Source organism: Myzus persicae, unplaced genomic scaffold (assembly GCF_001856785.1).
Source record: "Myzus persicae strain clone G006 unplaced genomic scaffold, MPER_G0061.0, whole genome shotgun sequence".
NCBI classification, from domain to species: domain Eukaryota; kingdom Metazoa; phylum Arthropoda; class Insecta; order Hemiptera; family Aphididae; genus Myzus; species Myzus persicae.
Genome location: NW_019100515.1, coordinates 257,122 through 284,309, shown reverse-complemented (window position 1 = coordinate 284,309; position 27,188 = coordinate 257,122). Strand labels below are relative to the sequence as shown.

The 27,188-nt window shown below is 29.4% G+C and overlaps 3 protein-coding genes, 1 long non-coding RNA gene and 1 other non-coding gene across 8 annotated transcripts; 3 read left to right on the top strand and 2 right to left on the bottom strand.

Moving 5' to 3' along the window:
• Nucleotides 1-1,363: 1,363 nt before the first annotated feature.
• Nucleotides 1,364-5,120, bottom strand: LOC111029996. Its single transcript, XM_022309278.1, has 5 exons — nucleotides 3,903-5,120; nucleotides 2,567-2,957; nucleotides 2,283-2,500; nucleotides 1,872-2,206; nucleotides 1,364-1,809 (listed from the first exon to the last, which is right to left on the bottom strand). Coding segments are annotated over exons 1-5 (1,293 nt in total). The 5' UTR covers nucleotides 3,904-5,120; the 3' UTR covers nucleotides 1,364-1,461.
• A 4,027-nt stretch (nucleotides 5,121-9,147) lies between these two features.
• On the bottom strand, nucleotides 9,148-12,075 carry LOC111029403. The gene is made up of 4 exons (XR_002604009.1): nucleotides 11,192-12,075; nucleotides 9,675-9,880; nucleotides 9,344-9,597; nucleotides 9,148-9,281 (listed from the first exon to the last, which is right to left on the bottom strand). It is a non-coding gene; the product is annotated as an uncharacterized LOC111029403 (long non-coding RNA).
• Nucleotides 11,899-11,971, top strand: Trnar-ccu. The gene has a single exon. It is a non-coding gene; the product is annotated as a tRNA-Arg (tRNA).
• A 952-nt stretch (nucleotides 12,076-13,027) lies between the features above and the next one.
• Nucleotides 13,028-16,739, top strand: LOC111029384 (UDP-glucuronosyltransferase 2C1-like). Of its 3 annotated transcripts, none has more exons than XM_022308362.1 (5): nucleotides 13,028-14,467; nucleotides 15,004-15,596; nucleotides 15,713-15,935; nucleotides 16,128-16,347; nucleotides 16,437-16,739. In XM_022308362.1, the coding sequence occupies exons 1-5, from the start codon at nucleotides 14,227-14,229 to the stop codon at nucleotides 16,696-16,698; spliced, it is 1,539 nt and encodes a 512-aa protein (XP_022164054.1). In that variant the 5' UTR covers nucleotides 13,028-14,226; the 3' UTR covers nucleotides 16,699-16,739. The 3 variants fall into 3 exon arrangements, with proteins under 3 accessions (XP_022164054.1, XP_022164062.1, XP_022164071.1); XM_022308370.1 differs by having other exon boundaries at nucleotides 14,357-14,471; XM_022308379.1 differs by lacking the exon at nucleotides 13,028-14,467 and adding an exon at nucleotides 14,481-14,685.
• A 1,469-nt stretch (nucleotides 16,740-18,208) lies between these two features.
• Nucleotides 18,209-25,655, top strand: LOC111029370 (UDP-glucuronosyltransferase 2C1-like). 2 transcript variants are annotated; one of them, XM_022308343.1, is made up of 5 exons: nucleotides 18,209-18,848; nucleotides 22,519-23,105; nucleotides 24,431-24,653; nucleotides 24,728-24,947; nucleotides 25,339-25,655. In XM_022308343.1, exons 1-5 carry the CDS (start codon nucleotides 18,593-18,595, stop codon nucleotides 25,595-25,597), a joined length of 1,545 nt encoding a protein of 514 aa, XP_022164035.1. In that variant the 5' UTR covers nucleotides 18,209-18,592; the 3' UTR covers nucleotides 25,598-25,655. The 2 variants fall into 2 exon arrangements, with proteins under 2 accessions (XP_022164035.1, XP_022164044.1); XM_022308352.1 differs by lacking the exon at nucleotides 18,209-18,848 and adding an exon at nucleotides 19,001-19,070.
• The last annotated feature ends 1,533 nt before the right edge of the window (nucleotides 25,656-27,188 follow it).

Sequence of the window (27,188 nt, the reverse complement as noted above, 5' to 3'; positions counted from 1 at the left end):
CACCTCGGTCTTGACACTCTTCATGAGGTTTGGCAGCGGTGGATTGGCTAAAAATGTGGCCCGTGGAAATTGCCGTGCGATAAGCCCACCCAATTATTATAAACATCCGTAAAAACCTTTTTTATTTAATGAATTGTCTTATTTATAATTTAATACAATAAATGTTGGACATTTGAGTACGTACATTATTTTTATGAATTCCTAAATTACTAACTAGATACACTTTCCTAGCAAAAAAGATGAACCTAAGATCAATCTAGACTTTTCAGTTAATCTCTCTTCGGTAAATCATCTGGGTTCGTCAAAAATAATAATCTCAATATCACGGCAACCAGTTTCTCCACATTAATATAAATCCTATGTCGCTAAGAAACAACACTAATCCTACTACACCAGATACTTGCATTGCTTGCTAAAACTAATTTACCGGATCATAATTTGTATAACTAAGTACCTACTGCCGTCTGTCATAACTCATAAGTAATAAATTCTCTAAATACTCATATTAAAAGACTTTTTTTGGGAAGCACCTCAATTAAATTTTATATTAGTTTTCATTAAAGCGATTGGCCAATGTAAACATTGATGTTTATACAAATAATACATTTTTAAATTATTTATAAAATCAACTAAAAGTTAAAAACACTTTATTATGAATTCAATATTATAAATTGTTTAGATTTTTGACAATTAAATACATTTTAGAAATAAGAACAATACAAAAATGAATCTGGTAGCACTAAAAAAAAGGAGTACGATCCAACTGAAAAATAGGTACTTAATAATGTTGCATAATAATAGTTATTTTTCATATATTGTTGAACAAGAAGTCAAGAAATACATACAGCATACCTAAATATAATATTATAATTAGTGAGATGACATAAAAAGTTCCAAATAACTAATAACATTTTGGTTTTGAGTGAAGGTTTGAATAGTGGCATTTATTATACTCTGATCATTTAAAAATGAAAAGCCTCCCAAATAAATTGTAGTAGTCAATATTTTATTAAAACATGTTTATAAAATGTACAATTTATAAAACGATCTAATAATTCATTGAACAATAATAAAAAAAAATCAGTTGTACACGAATAGCACAAATAACAGTCACCATTTAAATATAATTAACTATTATTAACAAAAACAAAAAAACAATATTATAAAAAAAATAAAAACCTTGAAATCAATAAATATGAAGTGACAAATCATAAAACATTGAATGTAAACTAATGTAAAACTTAAAAAATAAAAATAAAAATTCATACCAAATATAGAACAATAGTGTTATTGTAAATATTAAACAATTTAATAAAACATTAAAGCATAAAAAATATAAAAGTTAAGATTGATAATAATTAAACAATATTTGGTATAAAAAAATAAGTCACAAACAATAACATTAATCAAAACAATGCATACTATGTAATATGAAGATTTTATGGAATATTTCTAAAAATGTTAGTTAAAGTTTCTAGGAATTCTATAGACTTTATATTTTAAGGTATTAGCAAACATCAATGTTTTGTCAATTTGATGTTTCATGAAAGTTTGATTACGAATAATTAACAGTGTACATTCCAAGTATTTATTGATGGACATTCCAAGTAGACTCTGGGCGACTAGATAACGGATCAAACCTAGTTTCTCCAGTAGTTGATTTAACAATTTCTCCATGACAAGGACTATATCTTGTTGCAATTGATCGCCATCAATACAGTTCTTGTTCGGTATGGGATAATGTAAGATATCTCGCATGTATGACATGAGTTCACACAGTTCATAGGGAGTAACATCCAAATCCAATTTCTATAATAAAAAATAATTTATTTGTTGTTTTATTCATAACTTATAAATATATTCAAAATTACCAATAATAAGTCATTCAACATTTGTGGCCGATCCCTCAACATCTTTGTGGATCTGCAAATCTTTTTTTGTGCGCCTTTTGTAATGGAGTTTCTGTTAACTTTAGCTATAAAACTATCAATGTTGTCCTCATCGATGAATACAATTTCAAGATAACTGAGGCTATTGAAGAACCATTGGTATTTATGTAGTTTCAAATAATGGAGCCACTTGGCAACTGCTCCTTCCATTTCTTGATTAACAATAGTTACGTTGATAACTGGCTGTGGATTGCTCTCAGTAGAAGGACTATTGACATTTGCAATCATTTCCAGGTGGTCATATCCGTAACATTCGACTAAAAACAAACAGAATTTTATTAGTTGAATTTTATTTTCATAAAAACTGTAACTTGATCAATATTTAATTCTTACTGCTTAAGTGTGGTTGACCCCGAACTGATTCTAAATTGGTTGGTTGCATCATATTTTTCCAAACACGCGTATGCTGCTGTTGAGCAGATCGCTGGAAAGGGTCTATTTGTGGTGGTCTGACATTTTTTATCCAAATATTTTCTGTCAGGGTTTCTTCTGGCATATGGCATTGAGTGTTGCTCAACTGATTTACTTCACTAATGAGTTGTTTCAAATTCCTAAAAATAGGTTAAAATATTATAACCTAGTTAAAAGATTTGAAAAAGATTAAATTGTTTGCCCACTCGTTAAATATTTTCAAGTGTGTTGATTTTCCAATTAAATGGCATATTTTCATTGTTTCTTCAATGTTAGTACCAGTTTTAATTGTTCGGTTTAGCATACACCTTATGTTGTACATGAGCTCCTCTTTGGCCATGATGTTGCTATTTTTTACCATCATCAATGATTCGTGAAGCTTGACATATGATTTTTGGGTTAAATTTTTTAACCACTTAGCAATTTGATTTGGATTATTAGATTCCATTTCTCTTCTTTTTATCTCTCTATACAACACTGCGTATATATCAGGATAGTCAAATGACAGATGATCGAGTGATTCCCTCAGACATTCTTGCCTCTCTTTGAATGATCTATGCTGCATCAATGTTGTAGCTAATTGTTTCATTTCGTCCACTAGACATAAAAGCAACATTTAAATTAAAAAGATATTTAATATAATGTTAATTATAAATTATTTTTTTAATTTTTGTATTTTTCATATTAATTGATATGTAAGGTAAAAATAAATAAAAAATAATAAATAAAATAATATAAAAAATTTAAAAAAATTTAAATATATATATTATTATATAGTAATACTTGAATTTTAAAAAAAATATGGATTATTTAAATATAATATCAGTAAAGATCAATATTTAAAGAATAACAAGAAATTTACCATTTTACTTTTAGTGTTATAAGGTATTTAATTTTAAATTGCATCAATTTTTAGAATCATACATACAATTATACCAATTCAAAAAAAATATAGTAACAATAACTGAGTTAAACAAATTGTGGACATTGTTATAATCCATTATAATCTATTGGGGATTATAACGTACAAACTTTGAAGTTTATTGACTGTAGTACTGTACAGTTTTATATTACCCAAGAATCACAAACAAATTTTTGGTCATTTTTAAGGACATTATTGGGTTAAAATACATTTTTTAGGGCATCATACTCTAGATATCATCTATGATTTATGACTTAAAAACAAACAATTGATATTGGCTCAAATAAATTTTAATTTTAAAAACATTTATCACCTGTTTATGAATTTATTATGGTGGTTGCCACCACTGAATAACCAAAATTCAAAAATAGAGTACCAAAGGCTAAAAGTGTAGGTTGTAATATTATAGGGCCGATTTTTTTTCAATAATAGTGGGCCGAATGGGTCTCAGTCCGCCCCTGATTGCTACTTGATTAGTATGTTCGATAAAAAATGAATTAGGAAATAGATATGTAGTAATAAATCCTAAATTTAAAGTTTTTGGTGGTTGTATTTCATTATTTATTATTGAGTGATTTATGACTTAAGCACTTATATAATTATAAGATATTAACACTTACTTGTGGAGTATTTATTTATTATCTTGAAGATAATCAGATTTTAAATAGACGTCACAGCGTAGTATGATGGTAAAGTATTGGCGAATTGAAAACAAATGACTTGAGAAACGTAAGATGTCTTGGAAGACCCGACGATGTATCCACTGCGACCTCAGAATACGGTTTGATGGGTGATCGTCTTGCCCGGACGGTCGGCAGGTTATTCTTCTCAAAATACCCCCTCTCAAAAAATCCCACTTCTGAATACGCGGATAGTACGTTTACTAGCCATACATATGGTGCCTTAAGTGTGTATCCCTTTTAACAGAGCTAGGTAGCCTATGTAGTATGTACATATCTATTTATTATGTGTACGTACAAAACTATATATGAATAGGTATTGGTAATATTATTTATTTCATCTTTTACGATATCAATGGTTTTTTATTGACCAAGTACTAAAAGAGCATGTTTGCACGGCCGAACTTTGTTAGCAGAACGGCCTCTGAATATTATACACATGATTTGAATTTTAAACTATAATGTCTTCCATAAAAATTAATCAAAATATTTAATTCGATTCTACATACCCAGTTCTTGACTTTTATAATTTTTTTTAAATATAGTATATTATACATTAAGCCAATAAAAATTATTATTCAACACAATAATAATGTTAAATATCTCAAACTCAGGGTACATTCTGGACCATAAGTTTAATCTAAGTCGCGTTCTGATAAAAAATGGAATCTTTTGCAGACTATAGTATTATCATATACTGAGTATAAGGTTTATAAGGACTAGGTAACCGTATACACTATAAATCCCGAACGAAAGGTCTCCGGGGACTAAAAGTCCAGATTTCATTTTTATTGTCAGACAAAGAGTTCAAAAATACAAAATATTCTATTATATTTTCATTTATAATGATAAATAATTTTTTTTTTATCCGTGGTACAGCTTCAATTCCTAGGGTTATTATCTTGAATAATTTATTTCATAAGTATATAATTAGTAATAATGAGTTGACGGTAGAAGAATTTTTAAATCGCGTAGATCAAAGTTTATGATACGGAATTATTAACAATTATTACATACCTACCTACGTTTTATTTCGTTATTTTAATATTGTATCTTACATTCTTAGGTACATACATTTTAATTAAGATATGGGTGGGCTCGTGAAACTCAAGTTTTGTTTTGTATTTAACTTCCAATTTCCATGATGATTAATAATGTTTATAAATATACACATCTAACCATTTTGATATAAAATTAAATGTTAAGGTTTTATAATTTTTAAATAGATATAAGAGTACCAATAAGTATAATATTTAAAATGTATTTAGAGAAATAATTTAATTTCCCAATATAGTAAGCACATAATTTATTAATGTGATAGTATTGTTATATTTACTTTAGTATGGGTAAGTGGGTAACAGGTAGTGTTTGAAAGATCAAGGGACGCCGTCTTTCATTGTTATATTCTACATACTATATATAGGTATATATATATAGGAACCTACATCATATGCCTTATGTGTTCTATAAACAATCCATTGGGTTTTGGACGTCAAGTGGCATATTATAAGTATTGCCGTATAGTCGAATAGACGATACTGTGATAAAATATTTTCAATTTAGAATCTTATATATTGTTGGAATCGTAGGTATTTGATTATTTGTAGTTATTAATAATGGCAATGCACTCAATTCGTATACATATAATATTATTATTACAAAATCCAAGTAGAAAAATGATTTATTTTGTGTCCTTTACACTTAAACAGTAATACACATTATAGTTAATCACTAAAAATATTATTGATCATATTTGATTAAGAAAAACCTCAGTATTGATTGTCTTGATTAATTTTAAGAAATTGTATAATAAAACCATATATTATTATAATAAAATAATATGTTCTCGTTTGATGAAGAGAATAGAGCATAATATTGCAAGAGTATAAAATATAAAATTGCATATTTTTACAGTTTCTATTATTAGTATTATTATTATTGCCATCATAACAAAAAATGTCCATGGAAAAAATAATATTAGGGCAAAACAATATTAGGCTCTAATCATGTTAAGTATTAATTAATAACTCAGAATTAATTTATATTTATTCATTCGAATACCATATACTATTCGTTCAGTTAATTATTGATGTATATATATACGGCATAATTTTTTTTTTTTTTTTTTAATTTAAATTAAGCCTCGGCAACTATGGCCATTGGCAACTTAATATTTATATCTTTATACTATAACAGTATAACAATGATGATAAGACAAAGTAGTATATGGTTAGTTATTTAAAAAAAAATTAAGTACCTACCTATTCATTTCCAAGTAATAAAATATTTTATAAAAAAGGTTCTTCATAGACCATAATATTATACATAGGTAGAGATATATGTTTCGCCGTTTCGGCCTGCGGTTGTCGCGGCACTGTAATCTTCCTTTTTCATTAGATTTGTCTTCATTGTCCACCTGTCACATGAGTCATGAGTGTGAAATGTGCATACAGCAAATTACCAAGGGTTGACCGTAGTCCGTTGAATGTAGATGTTAATATGTTATCTAAGTATCTATTTTTTTTTAATTATTTGAAACAGACAAACAGTAAAAAATAAATACTTAAATAATATGTCGTTTTCAATATTATAAAATTACTCGGATTAAAAACTGAAAAAACCCAAAAACATAATAATAATATTATAAAAAAATATATTTGTGTGATACAATATGATACATTATCAATGCCCTAATTATTCCTTATTGGTTATTACTTCAATATATTTTGATAGTTGATACGATTTATTGATTTTGATAGAACCACCTGTGAATTGTGATAGGCAAGTTCAGTTTTTGGTTACGAATTTGAATTTAGTATAACGTGTAAGACTGACAAACTGTGGAGTGTAGACCCGACATAATGATGACGACAGCACAACCGTATTTTATACTAAGATGAATTATAATAATGTTAGATTTGATGCACAAGGAATTTAAATATAAATTACCTATGTATGGATTTTTAGCTGCATTAATATTAAAATTGATCAGGTCAAAATCATAAACAATAGCAATCAAACAAAAAATATGGAGAATATTCAATCGAATAGAGGATGGTTGTACCATATAAATTATTTTTCTATTTTATTAATCAAGCAATATTTAACAACCGCCCTACCCATTGTGTCAGATATATCTGACAAATGACAAAATTAAAAATTATATTCAAAATAAACAAAATAAAATATATGTTTAAATAATTTAGTATAAACGATTAACCTAGCCTATAAATAAAAATGAAAAAAAAATTAAATTACAACAGTAATAGTATATATAACCTATATAAGTAAAATATACTATGTCTACACAGCATTATAATTTATAACCCACAATTGTATTTTTAACACTTTTGACAAGTGGCGCTGAGCTGGAATAATTTTATTCCTTTAAAAAAAAAAAATTGTCAATAATTTACAGTTAAATTATTGTAATATTATTAAATTTAGAATTAATATAGGTTGAGTATATACATATTACATATTTAATTATTTTATTGACGAAAGATCGTGTTATTTATAAATAACTGGGTGTATAAGTGTATCCGTGTAGGTATAACCAGACTTCGGCCGGGAGAAAATGAACAAAAATAAAATACATCGTTAGATCGGTTTAACCCCGTAATTAGTGCACCTCAATTCTGATTATGGCTCTTGGTATATTTTTAAGTTCAAACGTGGATCGTGGATCGAACTACTTCTCTAAACTTTCCTGATATATTTTATAAAAACAATCTGAAATCTACATACAATTTGGTCAAATAGTTTTTGAGCCTATGCAACAAACATATTATAAAGGAAATAATTTTATAAACTAACCCTCATATTATTATAGTCTTTTTAGTTATTTATTTTGTATTTTTGTTATAAGATATTGATTAATGACTTCATTCGAGGCCTTAAATTCGACGATGCTTTTTCATCATCTGCCCGAGTAACCAATGGCAACCATTTTTATTGAAAAAATTATTGAAATTAACTTATTATTAGGTACTATACAAAGTTAAGACAAATGGATTATTATTTATTTATTTTATTATTTATAAAAACCTTAGTGTCGACTGTCGAGTAAGTTACACCCGTAACGCTTTTTAGTCACAACAGCTGAGCCCATGAATTCGACTTACATTACCGCGTCTAAAGAAGTTTACTTTTAAAAAATACTAAATTCTTCTATTACTATTATAATCTGTAACCAAACATGGAAGTCCCCAATTATTCTAGTTCGGCTCAATGTTGATCAGTTAGTCAAGACACGTCTAACTGCATATTATAAAGATTATCTGTTAAACATTGTGTACTTGTGTACTAATGAATTGGTAACACCACTACACAACTATATAGGTATTTAAATAAGTGGCCCATGATTGGTCCTATCAATTTTATTAAACCATTAAATTAATTAATTTTTCATAAAACCCGGCAATAATATTTTAAAGTATCAGTAAACAACATTGTTTTGTCAATTTTATGTTATATGAAAGTTTTATTACCAATAATTTACAATGTATATTGTATTTAGTGATGAACATTCCTAGTAGACTTTAGATGACTAGAGAATGGATCAAACATAGTTTTTCTAACAGTTGATAACAATTTCTCCATGACAAGGACTATGCCTTGTTGTAATTAGTGATGGGAATTATTCAAATTCTAATAGTTTTACTGTAAATAATTCAAAAATTCAAATACTCGGATATCAGTATTCGAATACTATAACTTTTTTTAGTAGTTTTACCAGGATAACTCTTATACATTTATTCAATTCTTTAACCAATTTTCGCTCCCACCAGCCATGCATTCCTTTTCCTTTACCCTTCAATAGATTAGGTTAGCCGTTAGGTATACATAGGTATAATATTTAAATTATTGTTTTAAAAACAAAGTTTTGATAGTTTTGTACAAAAATATATAATAATTATACATCATTCAATATTAGGTATAACAGAAAAATAAATATACATATATAACTTTATAAGTAATAGTTTTACGCAATAATTTGTTCAATAATAATTAATAAATACTTGTACATTAACTTTCATCAATAAATATCATCGAATATAATATTATTATTATTATTATTTATATTGATTAATATTGATTTTGTAGTATCAAATACTGATAATCGAATTATTTGAGTAGGTATTCGAATATTCAAATTATTTACGGTTACACTATTTGAATATTCGAATGTACATTACCCCCTAGTTGTAATTGATCGCCAACAACACAGATCTCGTTCGGTATGGGATAATGTAATATGTATCGCATGTAGGATATGAGTTCACACAATTCATTAGGAGTGACATTCAAATCCAATTTCTATAATTAAAGGTAATTGATTAATCATTTTATTCATAAGCTATAAATATATTTAAAATTACCAATAATAAGTCATTCAACTTTTGTAGCAGATCCCTCAACTTCTTTGAGAATACACAGTTTTTTTATTTGTGCATCTATTGCAATGTAGTTTCTGTTTACTTTAGTTTCAAATAATGAAGCCACTTGGCAGCAACTGCTCTATCTACTTCTTGATTAATAATTGTCAGGTTCATAAGGATCTGTTGGTTGCTCACAGCAGTAGCACTATTAACATTTGCAATCATTTCCAGATGGTCATACCCCTAACGTTCCACTAAAAACAAACAAAGTGATAATAGTTAAATTTTTATCTCCATAAAAATTGTAACTTGATCAATGTTTGATTTTTACTAGTGTGTGGTTGATCTTGAGAAGATTCTGCCAAAAAGGTGTATGCATCTGTTGAGCAGATTGAACTTTGAATCACTATAAAGGGTTTATTTGTGGTGGTGTGATAGTGATATTGTCGTCCAAATGTTCTCTGTCGAGGTTTCTTTTTGCATATGGTGTTTAGGGTTACTCAACTGATTTACTTGACTAATGAGTTGTTCAAATTCCTAAAAAAAGGTTAAAATATTATTAAATTTGTGGTTGGTGGGTGGTTGCTTCATGTTGTCCATTAGACATTAAATTCACATTTACATTAAACAAATATTTTATGGATATTAAATATTAATTATATAGGTATTTTTGATTTATGATTATCTTTTATTCATTTTTGTTTATCAGATTTTTGTATATATTATATGGGTGGATATATCAGTGAATATTTTAAAGAAAAACATGAAATGTACTAACCTAATGCAAGACTATTATTTTTATGTGTTATAGGTGGTTGCATTTCCTTGTTATAAAAATGTTAAAGAAATCCGATTATAATTTTTAAAAAAGATATAGAATTCTTGATAAGTATATTGTGATTCTACCAAATTATTTTTTAAAATATTAAAAAAAAAAATTTATTACATATTAATTAAAAGTTTTATTATTAAATGTACTTCACTTTGTTGAAAAAAACATGTAGAATTGGTTTTTAAAAAAATCATCTGGCCAAAGCACAGCTTATTTTCTAACTATTAATTTTAATCAAAAAACAACTCTAAGAAGCATACTAAGGGAAATACAATAATATCATTTTTACATGAAATTGAAAATAGATATAAATAACATTCAATTTATAACTCATATAAAAATTGATTCAGTTGGCGACATAAGTATACCGTAATGAGAAAATGGAGTTAAATAAAAAAAGATATGTTGCTGATCGTGGTTTAACTTTAAAACTAAGTTTGGTGTTTTCACTTTTCAGTTTTGAAAAGCAATCAGTGGCAGGCGGCAGCATGGTCTCTTTCTGTCCGCAACGGTATCATTAAAATTTCCAATTTTCAAATGTATTTTAATTATATATAACTGAAAATCTTTAGTTAAATTAAATTACCTTCAAATAATTGATCAGGTCTACAAAACTCTGTTACAAGTTGTGTAGGTAATTTTGTGGTTTATGCTTTCTAATCGATGTAAATTGCTTAAAATTTCATAGATAACTCATAATTCAAATAATTTTTACATCAGTTCAAGGCTATTGAACACATTTAGAATGAAAATATACAACCAATTTATGCCAATTTTTTTCAAAATAATCTATAGATAACACTCTAAATTTTGATGTTTTTAATCTGACATAATATTGATCTGATTATGTAGATACCTACTAATGTCTGATATTTATATTCTTTCATAATCAGTTTCATTGTTTTGCACAAACCATTTCTTGTGCCAATAGTAAACAAAGCATTCTTTGCCCTAACATAATAAAACCAAAACAAAACGCATGCATACTATATTGTATATAATATTTAAAATAAAACCTGTAGTTAACTCTATTTTTTCTGTAGTTGAGCCGTAGAGCCGAAGAGGTGCAGATTTGAACATACATATTCCAATTCTGGATTCAAATTTCTCTTCAAACCTTTTCTTTTGACACATTTGATTGTATTTGTGTTGTTTTTGTGTTGAATTTGGGAAAATTGCATTTTCATGGTTCTTAAATTGTTCAACTCTTATATATGTATCAAACTACAAAACTCATCTCTAGATTGAGTAGCTTATGCCATAATTTATGAATAATGATTATATTTATCAAATAATTGAACTAATAAAAATATGACTGACACAACGTTTCACTCAAATGTTATAGACATACTGTACATACTACATTATATGAAATAGACTGTCGAGAGTGTTGAAGACAGAGTTTTAGTTTTTACGATAATCATTTTCTTATCTTAGTCCGTGGGATAAATCGTACTATATCAGCTTATAAACAATAATTTATCATAAATTTAAACTAGAGGGGTTTGACGGATGGGTCCGCGGTGACCACATAACAGGTAAGGAGTTGTCATAACAAAATGTTAGAAAAATTGAAAATGTAGAATAATTAAAATGTGGAACGAGTGGTACAGTACTACAGTCCAATAAAAATCGTTTATTTTAAATATTATTATTTTCATAAGCAATGGTAATTTTAACAATATCATTGTAAAATGTTGATTAACCAAAGAGAAGTTAGCTAGCCCCTGTGGCCTAATGGATAAGGCATCGGTCTCCTAAACCGGGGATTGTGGGTTCGAGTCCCACCAGGGGTACGCGTCTATTTTGCAATTTCTTCGTGTTTTTTTCACGCGACGGATGTTAAACATATTATTATTCTTAATGACCAATGTGGGTTTTATAAATTTTATAAATACACCTTGTAATATATTTTTGGATTAATATGTCATCGTATTCATATATTTTAGTGAAGATAATATTATGATTTAAACTTACTCAAACCGTTCATCCATATTATAATGGATTTCGGTTTTTAAGCAGATGTATAACACTGACAATTGTTGTTTCCGTCTTACGCGTCTTACCTCAGCATAGGTTCGTTAGTTTTAAAATTAGAGTGAATCGACCTATCATGAAACTTGATAGTAAGAACATAATATCTGTGTTTGTGTCTTGGTTTTTTACGATAGTCCAATTCTTTAGCGAGTTATGAGTGTACCTATAATATAGTGTAAATTAAAAATGCTTATAATTAATTTAAAAATTGAACCATAGTAAAAATACTAACTTACAAACACAGACTATGTTCTTACTACCTAGTTTCATAATTAGCCGATTTCCTATAATTTTTAAACTAACAAAGCTACACTTGATCAGCTGATCCTAAATTTTCCATGCTACCCACTTGTAAGACGGAGACAACAAATGCCAGTGTTACGTCCTCTTAATACGATACATCTCATACCTTAGTATATCTATAAAAAAAATTGTGCATTTATATTTTTTATACTTTTTTGTCCCTTGTATGAACTACTTACAGGTAAGCTTTGTATTAAATTTTCAAACCTTAGCTAAAAAACTGAACTTTTTATACACTTTTTACTGCACAATAATTTGAAAATTTTAATGGTTTTGATTAATTTTGTCAACATTTTAACTTTAAATACTTCATGCCTATGTATCTCTAATATTTTGGAATGGTTTATGTAACAGTTTACGAGGAACCTTGAAATGGAAATTTACAAGTTTTATGATCGAGCAAATAATTACCAATTGAAAAAAACTAAAAAAAAACTGAAAATTGAAAAAATTGTTAGGAATAGATCAAAATAAGTCAAAATATTTTTAAAATGGTCATAATAAATTTGGTAACAATTTTAAGTATTTACAGTTCTTATGTTTTGAGTTTCATCAAAAAAACAAAATTGATTATGTCAAAAAATGGGTTTGCTTAAAAAATTTTATTTTTCTCCGCACATTTGAAAACTACTGGAAATTTCTTACTTTTGATATCCTCAATCCTCCTTAAAGTGCCTACTAGGTTCTCTTCTCTACTAGAAAGATTCTGAAGCATTATAAAATTAGAACATTTTTACCGTCCCAATACTGCAGATGGAACGAGCCAACGGGGACATGACCGCTTTAGCCCTCTTGCAGTACGCCACTGCATACACAAAATGTAAAATAATATTAATTATGAAATAGTTATCTAAGGACTGAAGCGATGCGATAGCAGTTTCTCTCGTATTAGTTGTACCAGAAGCTAGTGTTAATAATAAAATAAATACCTACCACAGAAAAAAAAATGTCCAATTGTAAATTATGGAAAATAAATATGGTACTTTCTTGAAATAAGGAAATGGATTTTTTCGAATACCTACTATAGTTTTGTGTAAAAAATCCGTTTTTCCTTAGTTTTTTTTTTTACTTGCCTGATTACTTTGAAAAATACTGGAAATTCGAGATCGTAAATCGTGTACAGATACAAAAGAAAACAAGTATAAAATCCATACATTCATCGCTATTATATTCAAGCGTTAAAGTACAATGAAATTTATATATATTCGAGCCTTATATTATGAAATACTGGACTTAACTACTTAAGTGATTTAAATTTGTAATCATAACTCAAGTCCAAAGTACCTAACATATCTGTAGAAGACATATTATATAATATTATATAGTATTCTTGGCACTGTTGTTATGTGTTTATATCATATTATATACTGTGTTATTTTACTTTGAACTCGGTATCAAGGTCTTCGACTGATTGAATATTGTTATCAAAGTAGCTAGTTTAATACGTATTAAAGACTGAAGTGGTATATCTAAACCCGTTTTGCCGAGAACATTACCTACCTATATTAGTATTCTATAACTGAATTTTAGTTATCAGCATTGATACAGTGTAGTAGTGCACGAGTTGGTGTCGGGCGAGTCTACACCAAATTATGTGTCGAATTTTTTACTTGCCTGTTCAATTTGTTTTTAAGGATCTAATGACTGTTAAATGTACTCAATCTAAGTGAACAAGCCTGCAGTGTAATATTAAAAACAATTTTCGTCCAACATGTTGCCGAGCATGTTTTTTTGTTCAGTTTTGTGTATCGCAGCCTGCACCATAGTCACAAGGGCCGCAAATATATTAGTATTTATGCCGTTGCCGATGAAAAGCCACTTTCGAGGATTTCAACCGTTGTTCGAAGAGTTAGCTCACCGAGGACACAATGTAACGGTAGCTAGTTCATTCCCTCTAGATCGTCCGCTCGTCAACTACACAGATGTAGGGCCATTCGTTAACAAAGGAAGGCGTAGGTACTCTAAAAAATGCATGCGTTGTTTAATATAAACCAAAAACACGTAAAGCTTACAAATAAAATCAACGTAACAACGTGAGATCAACGCGGTTCAATTAAAAAATTACAATTTTCAGACTTTTAAAAAAATATTATTTAATGTATTGAATTTTATTCCGGACTTGGTACTCTGGCCCACTTGCACGTGTAGGTAGAATTGTAGAAACAAATAGGTAAGTATTAGTTACGATACAATTATAGGTATATTATAATTTATGGCACTTTCGACTTGTTGCTCGTACAGTTGTTTATCGTACTAATTAATAGGCAATAGCTATAGTGCATTGTATATTATAATGCACAGACAACAGAGACCGTGATACACTATACAACTATCAGTTCGTTAGATCAATCAAATTATAATTATATTATATTAGATTTGATAAAAATAATGATAATCAAGTATACATTATTTGTTACTGAAATTCTAGTCTTTCCGCTATTGATAACGCGAGTGTTTTTTGTAATTAAATTTTTTATTTGTATTTCAGTGAGAAATGTCATGGAATTAGTGCATATGAACTTCGTGACGTCTGTCCAATTAAAATGGGACCTTGGCATAAGGATGTCCGATTCCGTCATGTCACACGAGAACATGAAAAATTTCGTCCAGTCGAGTTCGAATTCGTTCGACTTGGTTATAATCGAAACGTTCTGCCAAGAGTACACTGTCGCCATGGGCCACAAATACAACGCCCCCGTCATAAATCTGTCGCCGGCGATGCCCTGGGTCAGTGTTAGCAAATGGCTGGACGTCCCTGCCACATATTCGTACATACCGGACATGTGTTTGCAATCAACAGGCGATATGGGTTTCATAGAGCGTTTAAAAAACACCATAAGCGGCCTCATGCAGTCGTATGCAGACAATTTCGTGTATTTTCCCAAAATGAAGGAAACGATGGACACATACATCACGTACGACGGTTGGGAGTCCAGGCCTCCGCTCGAGCAAATGCTGAAAAATGTCTCCCTAACACTGGTCAACTCAAATTATTATGCGATTGGTGTCGCCAGACCGTATCTTCCCGGTATCGTCGAAGTGGGCGGAATGCACATAAAACCCCCGAATCCTCTACCCGAGGCGAGTTACACAAGTTAGATGTACCTTACTGATTTAAGTACTAATAATTATACTATACTACTTTCAGTTGTAAAAAATAGTTGTATTTTTAAACATCTTTAATTTTTTTGTTTTAGAATCTTCAAATATTTTTAGATGCTGCTGACGAAGGAGCAATATTTTTCAGTTTCGGTTCGATTATTAATTTAAATGACTTACCCAATGAAAAATTGGAAATTGTTTTAAGTGTTATTCAAAAATTAAAACAAAAAGTAATTATAAAATGGACACCTAATGACGGTGTAAAACTGTCTGAAAACATTATGACTGGTTCGTGGTTTCCTCAAAACGACATTTTAGGTAAATATGTTACTAATACAAAATAAGAAAAAAATAAGCGAAGAAACAAAAAATTATAATATTATAATAATGTATGATACATATTAAAGTAGCATGTATATATTATAAATATATATATTTATATTATATATTACAATATCAGAATATATAATAATTATATCTTTTATAAATGTTATGTTAAATGTTGTGTAGCACATCCAAACGTTAAACTATTCATAACCCATGGAGGATTGCATAGCATAGAAGAAACCATTAGTAACGCAATACCTGTAGTTGGAATACCATTTTTTGCTGACCAGTATTTAAACATGAAAATAGCCGAGGAGAAAGGTTATGGTAAACTTGTAAATTTTTTTGAAATGACTGAAGAATCGTTTGGAAATGCCGTCAAAGAATTGCTGTCGAATGTGATGTATGTTAATTATTATGTCATATGTATATATTAAATAAATAATTAATACATAATATAACGTATTCTTAAAATAATTGGTATTTAATTAGGTATAAAGAGACGGCAAAGGTCCAGAGTCAGGTATTTAAAGATCAACCAATGAAACCCTTGGATCTAGCTGTTTACTGGGTCGAATATGTTATTCGGAATGGTGGAGCTGAACATCTTATAAGTGGCTCAATAGAGTTAAATGATGCACAGTATTTTTTGTTAGACATATCATTGATTTTGTTTGTATTAATTGGACTGATCATTTGGTTATGTTATTTGGTAGTGGCAAAAGCAATATCCAAAAAATTAAATACAGATTGATTGTTTTAAAACTTGTTTAATAATGTTTTATAAAACCTTGATTTTATAAATTATTATTATCATTTATAAGTCAATAAACATATTTTAAACAAGTATGATTTTGTGTTATTTTATTATTTTTCAGTAAGCAATAAGAAACTACATGCAAAGTGAAAACTGAATAATTTAATGTCAACATGTTTGTTGAAAAGCTGAGTAGGCATAGGAGTAATGATTTATAAATAATTATAATTATAATAATTTATAATTAATAATAATAATAAAAATATTTTTAAAAAACTTGAAAATGTAATACAACAGTCCTCAAAAGTTGTTGTTAGCGGAAATTAAAAAAAAAGTTTATCGTAAATCCACAATAATTTTTTATGAGCCTCTGAAGTTAAAATGTTGACAAAATTCGTCAAAATCACAAAAATTGGCAAATCATTTCGAGTTAAAAAATTCATTAAAAAAATGCTAATGTACGTAAATCTAAGATTTAAAATTTTTTCACCACATTCCTTTAAGCTTTCCTACATTTTTTTTAAAAAAAAAGTTAACCCGAAAGTCAAATTAATTTTTTGAGAGCTTTTGAAGTTAGACATTTTATATTCACTTGTAAATTTACAAATTCTCATAAAACGATTTTATTATTTTGTTGTTATTAAAAAATCATTAACCGTAAGTATAGTTGAAGTTTTTTTAAAAATGTTTATTTTATCATTTCCTATACATAATAACATTTTAAAAATATTTTGACTTGTTTTGAGGTATTTAAAGACGTTTTAAAATTTAAACTTTTTTTAAACAGTTTCTTATTCCATAAATGTTAATACATTTTTTTCGTTGGGTCAAACCACTTGATAATTTCATAAAAGGTTTCTCTAAGTAGTTATATTAGCAGTTGAACATTTTTAAAGATCTGTAGTCACGACAACATTTTTCAAAATCTCGAAAATGTTCAAATTATTTTATAGTTAAAAAATGATGAAACTTTATAAGTACTTACTACTTATATTACGATATATAATATTATTTATTATTTATAAATCTCTTACTTCACTATGAAATTTCTTCAATGCCATAAGTTATGCCGATATATGTACCTACTATGCATTCCTCTTTTATTCTTTTGGACGATGATGGTTTTGAATTTTAGACGATGGTGATGACTTATGATGAGGTATAAGTACTGAAATCGGAACTGTCTAACCGTGCGATTGCATTGACGACTGCCAACCAAAACCAAAATAATTATACATGTTATAACTTATAATATATGTTATAATATAATATTATAATATGTGTAAGCATGAAGATTAGAGATATTTATGAGATTATCTCTAATCTTCATGTGTGCAAGTATACAACCTATCTTACAGCGATGGTCGAAGGTCAGACGTACAGCTGTTTGTAAGCAAGGCTGTCCACGCTTGTTAATTGGTATATATGTTATAGGCATAAACCGTGGTTGTTTAGGTATAATCAAGTCTGGTACACCCATTATTATCTTTAAAGGCCACTGCAGTACCTGCGTACACAACAAACCGGATGGGCACAGTGAATTGGTATATTATACGTCACACAGCATTGCTGCTAGCGATTCCACTCCGACCCAAGCGCAAAATATTATTATTTTCTACGATCATGCCTACACTATTACTTTCAGTATATTATTATATTCGTCCGACTGGCCGCGCGGTCTCGCGCCGCAGTTGGACATCGACGTCGAGCAGACAAGGGTTTCACCGACTCTAAAATATTTCTACTACAAATCTAGTTCAAGCGACACTGAATACTGATCACATTATATCAATTATAAAATCAATAAAAATTTATTTCTTTTCTTTTCTTTTTTAATTTCTTAAATTTTCATTTTAATGTGTTGACTTATTATTTTGTTAATTTTTTCGTCATGTTCGCGGCCGTCCCGAGGCTCCTGCCGCTGTTGCTGCTGCCGACGGTCTTATCGCCGCCGGCCGCTCTCGCCGCGAACATTTTGGCGTTCATGCCCATGCCGCTGAAGAGCCACTTCGGCGGGTTCCAACCGATGTTTGAGGAGTTGGCTCGTCGTGGCCACAACGTCACCGTGGTCAGCTCTTTCCCGCTGGCCAATCGGCGCGTTCCGAACTATACCGACGTGGACGTGACGCCTGAAAAAGGTCTTCCCGGTGAGCATATATCTGCAGTATAATTTATTATTGTACTCAGTTAGCCCCCTCCCACCCCCCAAATGACGCCTGTCGATGAATCGAACATTTTTTTTTTATTGAATAAAATTTCCAACTACAACAGTATTACATTGTACAAAATTAACATTATAACAAAAAGAGTTGGTCACCTCCAAACCTGCAATGGCTGAGCGGAGATGACGGTTCCTTAAAATAAAATAGGTAATTACTTTTCTAATCCATGCATGCAATAAGTTGAATTTATACTTAAAGAAATTAAAGTTCATAGCTATACTAAAGTAGATTAATGAATGTAAACAATCAAAATCTTAACAATGTCAACCTAATTATAATTTATATTCTGAACTTAGTTTATATATTTTTTTATATATGATGGTATCGCAACACGTTTCTTAAAACTAAGGGGACTATAAAAGTCTTGCAGATTAATTTTTAAATTTAATACATACATTTATAAAAACATAATATGGTCCTGATTGTGCAAAAGTAGTTCTAAATTTAGGAATATTTATGTTAGTATTTTTTTAAATCTAGTATTATTATGTTGAATTATTATGTTTGTGAGCGAAAAATAATTATTGTAGAGAAGGTAACGTTACGTAGGTACCTATCAATGAAGGAGTTAAAAATTAAAATTAAGTTAAAACGTTGAGTTAATATTAACTAAGTTAAGTAACTCGTTACTTTTTTTTTTGAAACTAAATTTCAACTTAATAAGTTAAATTTTTAACATATTTAACGTGGTAACTTCAAGTTAATTTTGTACAGATTTCTTAAAATTAAGTTACATTTTAAATTTATAATAACCCATTGATTTATAACCTTGTTGGCTTAAGAAATATTAGATAGGTATCATAGAAAATAAATGGGAAAATGTATAATTAATATATAATTGTTATTAGTTTATTACCAGTTGAGTTTGATAAATAGTAAATACACAATACTCATAATATAGGTATTTTCAATTTGGTAGATAGACTGTATCCAGTGTAATGCCCACCCGCATGTAATAATAATTAATAGTTACACATTTGTGATTATTGAAGTATATACAATGTACATTATAGTATTATACATTATACATGCAGTACTATATACTATATATATATAGTATACTTAGAGTCATATGATATTGGTATATTGGATATATGTATATCATTGTCATAATATATAATAAAAAGAACACTAAACTACTTTTATATTTAGTTATATAATTGTATAGATAGGTACTAAGGGACGCTACGTTCGTGTACTTAATTAGTTTTCTTGTAAACCAATCGGCATTATCATTCCTCATCATTAGTCAGTCATTACCTAGTGATATTGTAACGCATACTCCACATATCGAGAAATACGTTATTACTTGAAATTATTAAAATAACCCACGGGGAAAAAATTATTCCTGAACATCTTTGTTAACACTATGATTTAAAATATTTATACTCCACGATTTATAATTTGAATTACGGTGTTGTTATTTTATTGTACTTGTTGGCTATTGCTTCATTCAGTGCGAGTGCGTTGTGCAGTACTGCAGTTCGATTTCGTCGATTTTTGATCAGGTTAATTTTAACTTACCTATTTAATCTTTTTTATTCATTAATTTTTAACTTGATGAAGTTATAAAAAATACATTCATTGACTTTTAACTTGACTTAATTTACTTTTTCTCATATTTACTTAACTTAACGAGTTAAAAAAAATCGTAAATTTGCCCAGCCTTGCTTATCAACATCTTAAGATAGTGTGTGTCTTATTTTATTTATACAATAATATACATTTCACTCATAGTAGTACTTAATTTTTTTAAATTCAGTATAGGTTAAACTAATTTCTGCCTAACACATCGCAAACAACCAGCAAATTCCGCCACTTAATCACGTCATACGGTATACTCTCATACCATAGTGCAGCGGTTCCCAAACTTTTACGACCACGGCACCCTTAAAAAATTGTTTGTGTTTCGCGGAACCCTAATGTCTAATCCAACTCAACTACAATTTTTGTGAATTAAAAAAGGAAAATCAATTCCTTAAGCTCTCAAGTCTAAATAATATTTTAATGATACTGTTAATGACTTTTCATTATTCAACTTAGTTTCAAAAAAAATTTTCAATCAAAAATTATTTAAACAACAAACATTAAATAAACATAATTTTCTCAATAATCTCATACATCTAACGGAACCCTTGACATTGTCCCACGGAACCCTAAGGTTCCGCGGAACACACTTTGGGAAACGCTGCCATAGTGAATAGACTCGCGATATAAATAGCTTGAAGTAGGACTAAAAAATCTATGATTATTGCTTTCTGAGTTTGAATAAAATATACAAAATTGATCATGTTGAAAACTGGTGTTTGATATAAATATTTTCATTTTCTCTCTGTTTTTATTAGTTTTTTTTCTAATTAATAAGAAAAGGACTGTGAAATATCTATTTTTAAAGGCAACAAAACAAACTTTGACCTTTCAAAGTACAAATTAGAAATAAAAAATACAATTTTTTTTGTTTTTATAATTACTAAAGTATATAGTACACCAACTAGATAAACTTTGCTGCTAGAAATCGGCGTTAAAATTGATGATTTGATGATTGGAAGTAATTTCGAACAAATGTTTTGCTTCAAACCGTGATAACAGACATAAAAAAAATATTAAATACACACACATTTGGGTGCGCATCGTTCTTAAACAAAATATTAAGTATTTATCATTAGACTCAAAATCTTGAAGCGGTAAAACGGAAATATTCACAAGTTTTTTGTTGATATTAAGAAAGGAATAATCGTAAAGACTTTAAATACCTATTCATTTAATAATTAGGTTCATCATATTTATAGAATTATATTATGAAATTCTCAATATATTTAGATAAGTTCTAAGTTATTTACTATAGGTACTTGATTTTTTTTAGTGTAGCTGTATCCATTGCACAGTGCATACTGACTGTATCAGTTGCGTACCCGATGAGGCTAAGGGGGCTCCATTCCCTTCCACTGGTTGTGTTATGGTATACATTTTATATGATAAAAGGCAAAGTAGAAACCACAATATTTTTGAAAACGGGTTTAAAGAAACATTTTGGGTGTTATAAATTATTTGTAGAGGTTATTGCGGTTACGGGACATATAGTAATAACGACCTGGTATAATGTAACAGGTATCAAATTATGATTTACTTTGTTTAGCCACTCCCTCCCCCTATTGAAAAATCTTAAGTACTCCACTGGACTGTGGCGTGCGATTGCTTTATTTTTGTTTAAACAGTACCTTCGTACTTATTGACGGTTTTTTAGTTAATCATGCCAATAAATATATATGTATCCGATTATAGACTTTTAAAAACATATTTGAATAAGCCATGAGTTCAGCACTAAATTTCAGAAATTGTATCGCTATATTGATTTGATCGGTAGGAATTTACAATAGACAACATGGTTGTACCTATATTTTGTTACAAAAACTAAAAATTGTTTGAAATCTACTTTATAGGGGTGAAAATGCAATACAAGCTCAAAAACCGTACAGTGATTTAAAAGTATAGAAAAGTTTAACGCGTTACACTGCCCCAACCGTTAGCGTATCCATATCGATCATGAAATATTAATAATTTTTGATTTTTTTCTGTCCATTCCACGCTGTTGCAGAGATTGACGTTATGCATTTGATGGATATAAATTTCGTAATGACAGTGACTACCAGATGGTTTTTCGCCCGTCTCTTGTCCGCCCAAATGGAGCAAGCGACTTTAATAGACTTTCTGCGATCGGAGGACAACTCGTTTGACTTGGTCATGATCGAATCTTTCCTCCAGGAATACACCGTGGCCCTCGGCCATAAATACAACGCTCCCGTCGTCAACTTGTCACCGGCTATGGTGTGGGTGAGCGCCAGCAAATGGACGCATCTACCTTCGACATTTTCGTACATACCGGATTGCTGCATAGGCGTCACCGACGACATGAGTTTCGTGGACCGTTTGAAGAACACCATCGCCGGACTTATACAAATGTTCGTCGAGGACTACCTGTACATTCCGATGATAAAAGCGGAAATGAGTAAGCACTTCGCGTACGTTGGTTGGCAGTCGAGACCGACCCTCGAGCAAATGCTGAATAACGTATCACTGACGCTGATGAACGCTTACCACGCGGTCGGAGTGTGTCGACCGTATTTGCCGGGCATCGTGGAAGTAGGAGGAATGCACATCAAAGAACCGAAACCTTTACCCAAAGTGAGCCCTTATATTAATTCGATAGAAATAATCATCGTAAAATACATATTTTATAATGTTTAACTCTGCAGTGGTCGGGAAAAATTAAGCAGAAGAGCTCAATCCAACGATTTAAAAATACTGCAGCGTTCCAAGTGCAAAATTGTTAAACACACGCTCTGTTGGGGGACTTTACCCCACTAACCCCCTCACTCGACCACTACATTTCAGCATAGTTATAACTATTGCTAGGGACTTCATGCCCTAAAAAACCTTAAAATATACATGCATTTATGCCCTTAAAAATTATCATATATGTTATAAAAATATGCGAAAATGCTAAAATATGCTCTTAAATATGCTCTAAAAATGTTTTTATTTTTCTTTAAGAACGCAAAAATATTACAAATTTGTGCATTAAAAAATAATACATATTTATTAAAAAAAACGAAAACACATAAGAATATAAGATACGATTAGACGAACTGTACTGACGCAAGATGAAAACATATATGATCAACTGACCGTATTCGCCGTATTCCTTATCGACCGATTTCGTTTTTCACAACACTCAAATAATTGGGAAATCACACGGTATAGATTATATTATAATAATTTGTATTAAATTTTTTTCCAATTTCTATAAAATTCATAATAAATGTTGTATACCTAGTACGCATGTATAAAATATTATTTTCTGCCGAGTAGGTATTGTTTTAATTTTAATAAAATATGTGAAATATGCTCTTAAAATCCAAATATAACAAAATATGATCTTATAAGGAAAAAACAGATGATTATGCAAAATTATTGCTTTAAACTTCTAGAACAATGAAACAAATTTCTATATTACTTAGCTATGTTTAGAATATTATTGAAAAATATGGTAACACCTTTAAGTCTCCAGCCCATAGTTATAACATATTAGTGGTTTTGTACTACAAATATAATACAATAATATAATCAAAAATATAAAATTGAAAATGCCATTAAGTAGGTATTAGGTATATCATTGATTCCGGCACTGTCGACGTAATTCGCAAGCAGGTCCACGAAAAAAATATCATTGACAACAATAAAAACCTATTGTTTAGGGTATTAGTTTGTGCCGCCACCCCACCTAAGTAAGTAGTTATTATGTATGCAAAAAAAAAAATGAAAATAGTAGAGGAGCTTCTCCCGCTTGCAACCCCCCACCATCCACAATCCGAGCACTGGTGAAACCTATTCACCGATTCATGTATTCAACTCACTCGAGTGCGCATAATTTTTTTAAAAATTATTCGTGAACTGCGAGTAAGTTTATTATTCATTACATTATTAATTTAAAAAATGATATTTACTAGGATTTACAAGATTATATTGATTCAGCTTCTAACGGCGTCATATATTTTTCTTTCGGTTCAATCATGAATTTATCGAATTTGCCGAAAGAAAAATTGAGTAGCATTCTCAATGCCATCAGTCGTTTGAAACAAAAAGTGATTATAAAATGGGTACCAGATAAAAGTATAAAATTGCCACAAAATGTAAAGGTCGGTTCGTGGTTGCCTCAGAATGATATTTTAGGTAATTCGTTGTTTGAATTTAATTGAGAATAGAATTTAAAATATAAAACGTATCTTATGACCTTATTTCCACAGCTCATCCGAACGTGAAACTTTTTATTACTCATGGAGGTTTGCACAGTATCGAGGAAGCTGTGTACAACGAAAAACCGTTGATTGGCATTCCATTTTTTGCTGATCAACTAACGAACATGAGGTTGGTCGAGAAAGTCGGCTATGGAAAGTTGATACCTTATAATCAAATAACCGAAGAATCGTTAGGAAACGCTGTCGAAGAAGTTTTATCAAATCCGGCGTATGTATACCTATGTCCTATATTATAAATAGTTCAGTGGCGTATTTTCAGGGGTGTGATCTGGGTCTTTTAGTTTATTGTTTGTTCAATTTCAGTGTGTTTTCTTTAATAAGTTTGTTGGTAAAAAAAATAGCCGGATTGCCTATGTAAGTGCACCTCGCATAAATATAGATGTTAATTATAACGAATAAAGAATATACGGAACTCGGTGGAGACTGCTGACGTTCATCTGACGAGCCGATTTTTTTTCTGATATCACATCATCACCCCATAGAGGGTGAAGGACATCGTAAATACGCCGCTGATGTAGGGCAGAGAAACATCACACTCAACAGTTATAATATCTTATAAAATATACATTGTGTTCAATTTTCCTATTTTCATCAAACAGGTTTAAGGATAAGGCGACGTTACAGAGCCGGGTGTACAGAGATCAACCGATGAAACCCTTAGATCGAGCAATATACTGGATAGAGTACGTCATTCGGAACGATGGAGCTCAATACCTAAAAGCCGACTCTATAGGACTGAACACTGCCCAGTACTTTTTGTTTGATGTCACATTGTTTTCACTTTTACCAACAGCAATAATTGCTTGGTTGGGTTACCGTGGAATAGTTAAAGTTTCATCGAAATGTAAAGCCGGCTGAATTAAAAAAAAAAATTAATTACATTTTGCTGTAGTGTAAAAAATCCTTACACATCGACTTTATTGATAATAATTCTCATTCGTACATTTGAAAGATACGATATTTTAATGCATTTCAATATTACTAGCTTGATTATGAATATTATAACTGAAGAGGGTGAAGGCCCAATGATGACGTTCTAAAGTGAATGTTTATATTCATAAAAGGTTTATGTAAAAATTTGAATTTTATTTAGATTTAGATTTTATATCAAATACATTTTTTCCTCTTTAAATTATATTTATTAAAAAGAGAATAATAATTAACACGAGAGATTGTTTAACAATTAAATGTACACTGTGTACCTATTAATTATAATAGATACCATGTGAATGAAGTTATATATATATTTCTTAAGTTATTGAACCTAATTATGATTCTATTGGCTATTTACACATTTAAAATGTTTATACTTTATTATACGTAATATATTACTATATTAGATACATATTATTACTATTGATTGTATTCTATGCAATAGTTTTGATCGATTCTTTGATGTTAATTTTAAATATTTAGATGTTTTTCTTTACCCAGTGCCCTGGACCGAAGTTAGGTAAACAAGGAAAAACACTAAAAGACGGAAATTGGAATGTTGAATTTAAAAAAAACATATGTGACAGTGGCATCTAGTGATAAAAGTGAACAGCGGAAACTGGTAGTTCAGTTGTTTCTGAGCTTAAAAATGTATAAACAACGCAGTTAAGATACCACAGCCATTATAGTCCGTACAAATAACAATTGTTTATAATTTATAATTTGTTTTATTGAAATTCATGACAGAGCCTATAATCAGTTTACCTAGTAGCTGTCCACAGATGTTAATGTAGAGTTCAACAGTTGTGATGGGTAATCGTTTTATTTTGAAATAATATTAATTTAATAATTATTTAGTTGACAACCGACAAGTAAACTATAACTTATAAGCATATTTGCATATTTTATATTATTTTTCCATTCACAATATCACTTTAATTATGCATGTATATGCCGATAATAATGACGTGTGTTTATAACTTGATTTATTATAATAAATCACAATTTAAGAATAAATTTAAATTAAAAGTTTCATTCAAATTTTCTTATTGGTCCCAAATATTATGTAGGTATTGTGATTTCAAAGTTAATAAGTTACCTTGTTATTTATTAATCATTTATATGGTTTGTTAATCATTTTTCTTATTTGATTGTAAAACATATTTTGTTTATTCAAATATCCAAAGTCTGTATTTAATTTTTCTATTAAATGGAGTTTTACTGTAAAAGTGTAAATATTACGGTATAAAACTCAAATGAATCCAAAGAAATGTAATGAGAGTTTCAGAAATACTTTTATTAGGAATAAAAACTTACTTGCGCAGTTGCGCACCAAACAAATGCAGATAAGTCGAACATTTTAAAAAGCACACAATTCGATATTTTTTTATAGTGCATACGAAATTCACATTGAATTCTTATTCAATTATTGTACATTTTTTTTAAAAATGATTTTGTCATCTTAGACATATTCGTCGGTGCATAATGACAGCAGTAGCCCTGCCGTCCGGCGCAT